At 51.6% G+C, this 11,403-nt stretch overlaps 1 protein-coding gene across 1 annotated transcript; it reads right to left on the bottom strand.

Moving 5' to 3' along the window:
- Positions 1-1,497: 1,497 nt before the first annotated feature.
- On the bottom strand, positions 1,498-10,944 carry LOC116648210 (b(0,+)-type amino acid transporter 1-like). Its single transcript, XM_032430059.1, has 6 exons — positions 10,192-10,944; positions 5,939-6,072; positions 5,633-5,762; positions 4,342-4,466; positions 2,232-2,319; positions 1,498-1,731 (listed from the first exon to the last, which is right to left on the bottom strand). Exons 1-6 carry the CDS (start codon positions 10,942-10,944, stop codon positions 1,498-1,500), a joined length of 1,464 nt encoding a protein of 487 aa, XP_032285950.1.
- Positions 10,945-11,403: the final 459 nt, after the last annotated feature.

Raw genomic sequence — 11,403 nt, 5'->3', positions numbered from 1 at the left:
GGGTGACGTATCCAAAGAAAGCATAGCATGGAAGTTCTGCACCCCTGCCCCTGTGCCTTGCCCTACGCATCTCTTCCACTGGGCTCCTCCTGAGTTGAATCCTTTGTGATGAACTGATAATAGTAAATAAAGTGTTTTCCAGGGTCCTGAGTCATTCTAGCAAGTGACCGACCATGAAGGGAGGGGCTTAACCAAGTAGGGCCGAAGCATGGGTGATTGGGGGACCCAAGAGTTGAGACTGCTGTCTGCCCCTGGTGCCTGAGCCCTTTAGCTTTGGGGATCTGCATTAACTCAGATAGTGTCAGAATTGAACGGAATCACTGGACACCCAGTTGGTGTTGGAAAAATGGAGAATTGGTTGATGGGAGAAGAAAACTTAGCAGAAAGAGCTCGTGGGAGCCTTTTCCATATCTGGGCGATAAAAGGAAAGCCCTACACAGGTGTCTGGGTGCAGCTGTGGAAGGAGAGATGCTGAGCAGTATCCCTGTCCCTCCTTTTTTGAGTGCCCTCCCTGATGGACTCAGAAGCTGCACCCCCAGCCTTTCCAGGCACTGTTGTCATCCTTCCTGTCCCACATTTTCACCTGGGCAGCCTGATATCTCTGCGCCCTTCCTCTCTTTAGTCCTACAACCACATTAGCCTTCCGAGGTCTGTTCTAACTTTTCATCCTTTCTTCTAGAAATGTGACCGTCCTCCCTTTCACCCAAAGCCAATAAAAATCCCTCCCTCCCAGGGGTCTGTCTCTTGCTTCTTTCTCTGTTCAAGCCATTTGGAGGCTTTAAATAGGAACTAAAGTCTCATGTCTTCCTGAAGAAGGTTTGTCAGACCCAGAGCTTTTCCATTTGCAAGAAAGAAGAACTCATTCAAACTCACCTGAGCCAAAATTGGAAATTTATTATACGGTATCACGTTGTCCTAGACAATAAAAAGGCAGGAAGGACAGTCAGATGGCAGATGGTCCCTGGAAGGACGGACACCAGAACTGAAAAGCAGCCAGGGGTCAAGACTGCAGCCTGCTCAGGTCATTCCCCCAGCTCTTGGGGACCATATAATTTCTCAGCACCATTTCACTGTGTATGTTCATTCCTCTCTCTACAGGGGCTTTCCCTACTCTGCCCACATAATGGAAGATGGTCCCACATAGATCCCAGAATTTACTGTTCCTCAGATTAGGCAATCATCAGAATTCTAACTCCAAAATCCCCAAAGAAGGGAATGTATTTCATTGCTGCCCACCTGGAATATCAAATAGCTATCCCCAGAGAGGCAGCCATGTAATACCAAGGTGGCTGTGAGATCCACCTGCATCGGAGGTGCAGTTCTTAGAGAAAGGGGGCTGCTGTCCTGGTTGGATGCCCCCCAGACCTTCACCATAGCTGTATTTAGCATTCCAGTCACTTCCTGGAATTATGCGTAGCCAACCTGCAGAAAAGCTGGCAAGACCACTTGAGTGGGGATAGAGGTGTCTGCAGCAGGGACAGTGCACACGTGGCCAGTTTAGTCAACGTTTTTCACGGTTGGAGCCACTTGCAGGAGCAGCTGGAGATGCAGCGTGGGCATCTGCAACCACTTGGGCCGGCACTGGAAGTAGACAAGCAGGAAATAGACCGGGATGCCACTGAGCAGGAACAGGAAGGTGTATAGGAACTCAATCTGGGGGTGGTCGATGATGGGTGCCAGCACCAGGTAGAGAGAAGCAAGGAGCATGATGACAGGGATGATGGTGGGGACCTGCCATGGACACAGAGACCTGGATGATGGAGAGGCACAGGACGTGGTGTATGGCCCCTGGGCGCTGTCCCTCCTGCCTGCCTGCCTGTTGCGTCCACCTGCCACCAGCTCCCCTCTTCCAGTCCCTGCCATCATACCTTGCCCAGCCACAGAAGCCACCTGCCAGGTTACAGGGGGCCATCCAAGGAGCCGGGGCTTTGGGACCCAGCTCAATCTTCTCTATGCTTTGTGAATCCTACTGTGTGTGAGCCTCCTCTCGGCATGTGTCTCCTGTTGTTCTCCCTCAGAGTCCTCCAGGAGAAATGAATCCCCAGCAAGCAGAATCAATGCCCTGTGATCCAGCGCTCCCTCCCCACCCCCCCAGGAAATACAGAAATTTTCTACCAAATATGACAGGGGCCACCTCTCACATTCCTTCGCTAGCCCCCAGATGAGTCTGTGGACTGCCTCATGCAAGAGTCTAGGTTTGAAAAAAGCCCAGTGTTTATTCCAAAGTCTACCTTGTAAGGTCGAGGAAGATTCTTCTTCTTTATCCGCAAGTACAGGAGACAGCCAATGGTAGTTCCATAGGTGATCCAGCCAAGAAAGCTGAAAGGCAAACAGAAGCCACTCACTACCAGGCCCTGCCCTGGGTGCGCCTGCAAGAGGGGCTGGCCTAGTAGGTGCAAACCCGGGCAGAAGTGCAAGCTCATCAGGGGCCTTTCAGCCACCCCCAGCCCCTCGTCTAAGCAGGCTAAGGAAAGAAGGCAAGGCTGGGGCACGAAGGACAAGAATGCACTGGAGGGTATTCCCACCTCTTTCATCTTCGATCACAAAGTGACACATATACAAGCCCAGGCCCCCACCTGGCTTCAGATCGGGCCTTCTTTGACTGCCCCTGGCTGGGCAGAAGAGGACAGTTTGCAAAGGGAGGGAGGAGCATCTGTGTGTCCAAAAAAAAGAGTTTGGTGGAAGCTCAGAGAAGTCTGTGCTCTCCTCAGGGACCAGCACACTCCTAGCAGATCCTCCTACCTTAGAGTCGGTGACTGGGTAGGCTGTTGAGCACCCAGACAAGCCCCTGGCCTCTGCCTTCCCCACTGTGGGTAGTTGAGTGGCTGACGTAGGTCTGATGAAAACCTCATCTGACCCTGGAGACAGGGTCCAGACCAGGCTGTCTCTTGAGGCAGTCAAGATGGGGAGACATCGTGTCCGCATTGGGATGGATCATCCTAACACTCTCACTCTGTGCTGGAACATTCTCAGTCATATCCCCCAAATCTCAGGCTAAAGAAAACTTGGGCTCAGCATGGGTTTGATTTTTATTCTCACCATATAAAGATTTTATCTTTTCTCATGGGAAGAAGATAAAAAGAAAAAACCAGGTCTGTTACTTAATGTTCTGAAGAAAGTCACATCAAGCACTCTATATCCTGTTCCAGAAGATTAATTATACTTATGACAACAAGGAAGAGAGCACACGATACGTGAAGAATTACTCTGAGAAATCCCTGTTACACCCAGACCCTGCGCTCACTCGCCTGTGTGAGGACACACCCACTGACCCTGCTTCAGATGAGGTCATAAAATTATGGCTGGATATGGGGCACCTGGGTGGCTCAGTCGTTAAGCGTCTGCCTTCGGCTCAGGTCATGATCCCAGGGTCCTGGGATCGAGCCCCACATCAGGCTCCCTGCTCAGTGGGAGGCCTGCTCCTCCCTCTCCCACTCCCCCTGCTTGTGTTCCCTCCCTCACTGTGTCTGTCTGTCAAATAAATAAATAAAATCTTTAAAAAAAAAATTATGGGGCGCCTGGGTGGCTCAGTTGGTTAAGCGACTGCCTTCGGCTCAGGTCATGATCCTGGAGTCCCGGGATCGAGTCCCGCATCGGGCTACCTGCTCAGCAGGGAGTCCGCTTCTCCCTCTGACCCTCCCCCCTCTTGTGCTCTTTCTCTCTCTCACTCTCTCTTTCAAATAAATAAATAAAATCTTTAAAAAAATAAACATAAAAAATAAAAAAAAAATTATGGCTGGATAGCACAACAGCCCATCATTTCTGCCCCAGGGAAGTTAATAAAGGGGGTCACAACATCTCCCCACTTTGATCCAATCACTGATTATACCTACCCAGCTTGGTTGTGGGTCTGCCTTGAGTTCACTAGAGATATGCTAGGTCAGAGTCCTGAGCACAGATCAGACGACAAAGGGAAAATCACACCACAGCCAAGAACTACAAGCAGTGGGGAGTAAAGCCTGAAGATAGCCTTAACATGATCTCTGTGACAGAAAAAAGGAACAAGGAAGAATAAAAAATGACAAAGACAATACAAGCCTTTTGCTTGTCTGCCTCTTGATGAAATATTTCCCTCATTGAATTTTGGGAAACAGGGCAAGAGAGGAGGGAGCCACATTTAATTTTGGAAATATAATTGGGAGGGAATGGCTGAAATGTGTGTGCACGTGCGGGAGCCCTGAGCTCAGGCTTCCAGAAGCATGCATGCACATATGTATATATACACATGCATGTGCGCGAGTGTGCACACATAGGGGACTTCTACACACGTGTATGAGTGCATGTGAGTGTGCACACAAAGGGGCCATGAGATACCCAACATGGGAAGACAGTCTCACTTGCCTCAAGAAGTTCACGATGGTGCTGAAGTTTCCTGGGAGGACCAGGACCAGAGCCACTGCGGTGGTAAATATCAGGGCCGGAGTTGGTGTGAGATGATGCACATGAACCATGGACAGAAGTTGGGGCTGAGAGCAAAGTCAGGTGTCAGGCCGCCCCCCAAGGGGGCCACAGCAGGTATCTGCCCTGGGAAGCTCCCAGGCCTCTTCCCCTGCCAAACTCACTCTGGACTCCAGTGGGCCCAACCTAACAGTCCCCAGTCTCCACCACTTCCAGATGTAGGTCTCTGTGGCTCACATGGGGTGAAACCAGGCCCAAGGTGCAGCGTGGGGAGCCTATCCCTCCAGGCCAGCCAAGACCCAAATAGCTTAGGATGTGGGCTAGAGTGTAAAGAGCTGAAGCAGGTGCCTGGCCAGGTGGTTCCACTTTCTATTGCTCATCCCCAACACAGGAAGAGGGACCAAGGGTAGGAAGACAGAGGAGGGGGGAGGAGAGGGTAGGACAGTTATGGACAGAGCATGGAGTGGGATTGTGGGTTATTGTGGTAGACTGTATTATTACTCAGCAAATAATCAGTCTCCCTCTCCCACCTCTATGGGAGAAATACTGTCTAGTTCCCCATCCACTGATGCTGGGCTTGGCCAACGAAATGTGAACACGAGTAATACAGCAGAAGCTCAAAATACGCTTGTGTGGTTTGGCTTGCTCTCTTGAAACCCTGCCACCTGCTCTAGGCAAAAATATGCTTGGGCCTGGGTCCCTGAGACAAGAACAGACTCACAGTCCCGAAAGAGGAAATCTGAACCCAAACCCCAGCCTGAAGCAGAGCCACGGTAGACCCAGGGACTGATGAACGACATGAGATGTTTGCTGTTGTAAGCCCCTACGATCTGGGAGCTGTCTGCTATTCAGCATCATTGCTGCAAAAGCTGCCAGAGGGACAGAGTCCCTGGGGGGAGGGCCCTGAGCGTATACATTGGCTCTGCTCCTCTGGCTTCACCCGCTGCCCCCACACCCCTGGACTGCACAAACATCCCCATCCCCTACAAGCTCCACAGTGTGACCCAGTATGGTGATCTCCCAAAACCTGGAAGTCAAAGGACTGGAGTTTAAATGGAGAGGTGTGGGATGCTTTAATCCCATTCTTAGAAAGAACAGGGCTCTGCCTTGTAGGGGGCAGGCCTGGCTTGGGCTCAGAGCTAAGCTCAAGCAGGAGAAAGCTTAGCCTCTGCAGTCCTTCCAATGCCCTCCTGCAGGCCCCCCGACCTTGCCCAGCCCGGACCCCATCTCTCACCAGGTGGCCCTCTCTTGCAGCCACATAGCACACACGGCTTCCGCCGAAGAACGTCCCATTGACGGAGCCAAATGTCGAGAGTGTGACAGCCAAGGGTACCAGCCAGGCCCAGGCTCCTAGCACCTGGTTCCTAGGACAACAGAAGAATCAAGGGAAGGAAGTCCAGCAGCAAACTGGAGGCCAACCACCAGGAAACAGAGCAAGCAAAACATCTAGAGGCAAGTTGAAATACACATGGGGCACTATCCTTCCCCAACCTGGATTGTCTGCCCGGCGGCCAAGGAACACGTCCCTCGACGCACTCACCCCCAGCTCACAGCCATAGCATCAGAGGACAGGATCTCACTGGGTGACAACACTAGCAGGTAACTGATGTTGACCAGGAGGTAGAGGCTGGTGACCAGAGGGATGGCGATCATCAGCGCCCACACCAGGTTTTGCTGCAGAGATCGGGAAGAAGAGGCCACATGTTAGCAGGCGAGGTCCTTCTCAAGCCCCCAGAACAAGCTCGTCCGTGCAGTGCTGAGCCTATCCTGGCCACGGGAACATGCCAGGGGACCACTCAGGCGGTGTGCCCCTCCTCCATGTGCTCACAGCCCCACGGCGTGGACACACAAAGAGCAGGTGTGCTAGGAGGCCCTGAGGGGCACTAACCAGTCAGAGCAGGGGAGGTACAGAGGGGGGGGACAAGAGGGGGAAGGGGAGAGGAGCTATCACCAAAACTTCCAGAATGAGCAGGGCCTTATGTTGGGCTCTCCTTGAAGAATGGGAGAGATTCAGGCAGGTGGGGATGGGAGGCATTCCCAGCAAGGGCAACCGTGAGACCAGAGGCGCAGAGAAGGGACAAGAACGTTAAAAATCTTCGTTCTTGGCTGTTCATTGATCATTCCAGCTGGAATATTCCAAGACCACCAGGCCAACCCTGCCTAGTTTCTGGGTCTCTAGGACTCAGGCTCAGACTGAGGGCCATTACTCCCAGGGGTTCCACTCTGCCCCTCAGTCTCCTCAACTGGAAATTGGGGGTCTGTAAAGTGGGACTCCCCACTGCGCTGCCTCTCTGCAAGGTGTGAGGGTCAGCAAAGAGGAAGGGAAAGAAGGGCCTGGACAGAGGGGCTGTGGGCACTTGGAGCAGTCTGGACTGTTGGAGCTAAGTGCCAGTCTGACCCACGGTCTCCCAATAAAGGTAATGAGGGGCTGAGTGGCTCAGTTGGTTAAGCGTCCGACTCTTGGTTTCAGCTCAGGTCATGATCTCAGGGTCCTCAGTGCAGAGTCTGCTTGAGATTCTCTCTCCCTCTCCCTCTGCCCCTCTTGCTCGTGCTCGCTCTTGCTCTCTCTCTAAAATAAATAAATCTTTAAAAACAATAAAATTAAGGTACTGAGCAGGCATCCAATAAAAATGGAGGAATCCATGAAAACCGGGTAAATCAGAATGTACTCCCTTCCACTTCACACCGCCAGCCCTGGCTGTCATTCTGGAGCCAGGAGCAAATGGAAGGAAGGGGTCTCCCTCAGGACCCACAGAACTCTACTCAACATTCCCCAGGTGTGGGGCACCCTGGATAGACATCTTTAGACTCCAAAGTAGGAGCACACTTCAAAGAAGGAAAAGCATGCTACAACACCCCCAGCCTCATGGAGGGCTTTCTCTAGGTGTCCTTTGGCTTACCTTTTGGGGGGCAGGCAAGCACTGAGGAGTCCAGAGCCTCTCCCCTCAGTACCAAACAGGACACCAGAACCCGGCATTGCTGTTACTGACACACTGTAGCATGAAAGAAGAGGTCATGCCGTACCAAGAGGCAGGGAGGTCTCCGCCAGACGTGACACAAGTGCTGTCCCTGGGAGGGCTGTACCACAGGCCCACACAGACCTCCTTGGCCCACCACTAGGGAGGACCCTCCCCCATTTAAGCATCTGCCCCTGGTTAGCGTATCTTCTGTTCTTCAACATTATATAAAAAGCAATTTCCAGAGCTTTCTGCCAGGGCTAAGATCTCCCCACAGAAAACTCTGGAGGGAAGCATGGGAAGAAGGGCATGGGGGCACTGAGGACAGAGTAGTGATCTCTGGGCCTGTCCTCATGCCCCCTTCAAATGTCCTTGAGACACAAACATGCCCTGTTCTTTCGGGTCTCTGGGTTCGTGTTCACACTGCTTCTATGTGGCTGTTTTGCCACAAACCTCATCAGCCCTTCACGGTTCAGCGCTAGCCCTCTGCTTACGGGAGGCCTGCCTGACTGCTCTCCTGGGGATCTCTTTTCTCTGAGTTGCAGCAGAAAATGGAGGCAAACTTTCTGATATCCAAGCCTCTGTCCCATCCTGTCCTGTCTTCTAAGGGCAGAGGCCAGGTAGGGTGACCAATTCATCAGTTTGCCTGAGACTTTCCTGCTTTTAGCCCCCAAAGTCCAGCATCCCTGGGAACTCTTCAGCCCCAGGCAACCAGGATGGCTGGTCAGCTGACCTAGCAGATCACGTGACAGACATGTGCAAGGGAAGCCAGGAGGACGGCAATGGATTCTCACATAAAATGGGTCCTTCCACGTCCCCTCCAGCTCTCAAATCCGGAAGGGGATCTGGAAGCAAAGGAAGTTGCCCCAACCGCCATGTAGGCATGGCACTGAATTCCTCATCTTCCCAGTGCTGGAAGTGTGCTCTACCTGGGTCCGGAAGATACCACTTGTAGCAAAGATGGGCCGGTGGAGCAGAGTCCTGGGTTGCCCCCACTGCGGGCCTTGTCATGAGGGGCTCTCAGCAGGCAAGCACTCATCATGCACGACCCAGCCACATGCCAAGTCACAGGGAAGGGGACTTCATATGCTTTTGAACTTGACTCATCTTGGACAGCCCACCTGCCAGCTAATGAGCTATGACAGCAAAGCCCCAAGATGCACCACAAGAACAGGGAGATTTCCTGGTTTCATTCTTGAACCCCTTAACTCTTTGCTTAAATTCCAGGGTTCTGGGCATAAGGCTGGCCCAGGTTTGGCATAGGTTCTGCAGTTTCTTGAAAAAAGTGTGACAAAGGGCGCCTGGGTGGCTCAGTTGACTGCCTTCGGCTCAGGTCATGATCCTGGAGTCCCTGGATCGAGTCCCGCATCGGGCTCCCTGCTCGGCAGGGAGCCTGCTTCTCCCTCTGACCTTCCCCCATCTCATGTGCTCTCTCTCTCTCTGTCTCAAATAAATAAATAAAATCTTTAAAAAAAAAAAAAAAAAGAAAGAAAAAAGTGTGACGCGAAGATACACTTAACATGTGCTTCAGAAGGCAGAGTTAGAACCAGCATTTCAAATGCCCAGCATTCAGAGGCATGGTTTTGTTTTTGCTTTGAAACCCACATTTGTCAAAAATGCTCTATACACAGCAGAGGTCAGCAAGCTACCGCCTATGGACCAAATCCAGCCTGCTGCTTGTTTTTGTAAATAAACTTTTCTGGGAGCCCAGCCACACTCATCTGTTTACCTATGGCTGTTTTCATGCTACAACAGAGTTGAGTAATCTTGACAGAGAGACCTCATGGCCTGCAAAACCTAAAATATTAACTCTCTGATCCTTTACAGAAAAAGCTGGCTAATCTATGCTCTATGGCGTGGGAGCTTGTCTCACTCATCTTTGGGCCCCTTGCTCTTTCCCTGGACCAGCTCTGAGCTCAGGGCCTGGGTTCAGAGAAAGTAGTCTACTCCCCATGAACTCCCTATAGCCCCCACCCCACCCCAGAGCCAACCTGAGCCCACACTAACCATTCACCTGAAATTACAGCTGTTGATTCTCCATCCACAAGTGATTATATTTGATACCTTAAGCCATTTGATACCTTAAAGCCCCATGAGGTGGATGGGGCAGCTATGATGATCCTGTTTACGGGCCAGGAACTGAAGCACAAGGATTTACATGCAAGAATAAAAGCTAGATCCCAGGACTCCTGGCCCTCACCCCAGTCTCTCTCTGCTCTTGGACTTCAGTCTTCAAGCTCCTCTTCTCCTCCCAAATTCTCCCAAACCCCCCATCCAGGGAGCCTTTACTGAGAGCTGAGACATGTAAAGGCCCTTGAGCCAGCCTCAAGGATGTAGAGGAAAAGACTCAGTTCTCATCCTCTGAGAATTAAAGACTCCTGCAGGAAAAAAAAGAAAGAAAGAAAGAAAGAAAAAGAAAACAAGTAGTAACCTAAGCAAATATATTTACTGCAAAGAGTTAATTTCCAAACTCAAGAGTCCACATGTTCCAGCTATCAAGATAGATAACAAGCTGAGTCATCAAGCATGGCCTCTTGCTAGTCGTACGCCCTCAGAATCACTTCCCCCTTTCTACACCTCAGTTTTCCCCTGTGAAAAATGGAGGCAGAGTACCTACCTCACAGGGCAAATGAGACCTATAAAGTTCCGTGCTCACTTGGGAAGTTATTATTCATATAATTCCATAAACAAATTAAGGTAGATGGTGGGCTGGCATTCACGACTGCAAGAAGGGAGCCCCCATTTTCAGCCGACGTCTCATGGTCCTAGTCAGCTCAATACTTGAAACTGCTGATTTCTGGAGATTTCACGCCCTGAAGAAGTATCATGGACTCACCTTTGGATTCTTGAGCTCCTCCACCACGTAGTTGACATTATTCCAGCCATCAAAGGACCACAGGCCCTGGTAGAAGGCCATGCCGATGCGCCCGGCCTGCTGCGTGGTATTGTGGAAGGCAAACAGAAAGGCTTCCGTGTAGCCATGGCCCTGGCCCAGCACCACAGCCCCACCCCCCACGATGACCAACAACGAGAACACTTTGGCGACCGTGCATACATTCGTCAGCATGGTGGCCAGCCGCGAGCTCCAGCAGTTGACCAGCATCAGCAACAGGATGCAGGTGGCAGCCACTCCCTTGAGCACAGCCTGGGGCATCGAGGAGCAGCCAGGGTAGAAGGGAGCCACTGCATACTCAGCAAAGCTCAGAGAGACAGCAGCGATGGCGGCTGGTCTGACCAACAGCACAAACGTGTAGATGACCAGGAAGGCTGGCAAGGAGCCAAAGATTTGCAAGATATAGGCATATTCCCCCCCGGATTTGGGAACCAGAGCACCCAGCTCAGCATAGCACAGGGCACCCATCATGGCCAGGAGACCGCAGACTGCCCAGACCACAAGACTGGCCCCAGGGCTGCCTATGTAGACCAAGACCCGCTGTGGTGACATGAAGATGCCAGAGCCGATCATACAGCCAGCAATCAGGGACACAGCACTCCACAGGCCAATCTCCCTCCTCAGCCTTAGCCCCCCACCACCTGGCTCCCGTCCTGCCACCCCCTCACCGCCATCTCTTTCCTGACTCCTCTCCATCTCAGGACTTCAATAGTCACTGTGTCTAGTTGAGCAGAAGCAGATGCTCTGATAGATAATCCGTCTTGTGAGCTTCCTGCAGGAGTTAATGATTACAGCACTTGAAGAAGTCTGAACCAGAGACCAGACTACCAGGGCATGGCATTTAGAAGGGACTGAGCCTTCACCGATCTACCAGTCCAGTATCGGCAGTTTGCAGGAGCTGTTTGCCAATGTAACCCAGGAAAGATCAAGGAAAGGAAAGAGGGATTTAGTAGAAATCCCTGCTGCCCAATTCCACAACACTGTGTGTGGAATAACAGTTGGACGAGTGCTCTGTGCCAACAGTAAGAATGCTGAGCACCTGCACATCAGGAACCTAAAAAAAAAAAAAAAAATCTCTGCAGTAGTTTTATCAGCCAAGCAATAAAATCCCTATTTTATCAGGATTCCAATTAAAATTGCATGAGCCCTGGGGCG

Source organism: Phoca vitulina, unplaced genomic scaffold (assembly GCF_004348235.1).
Source record: "Phoca vitulina isolate PV1807 unplaced genomic scaffold, GSC_HSeal_1.0 scaffold42, whole genome shotgun sequence".
Lineage (NCBI taxonomy): Eukaryota > Metazoa > Chordata > Mammalia > Carnivora > Phocidae > Phoca > Phoca vitulina.
This window is presented reverse-complemented; position numbering and strand designations above follow the sequence as displayed.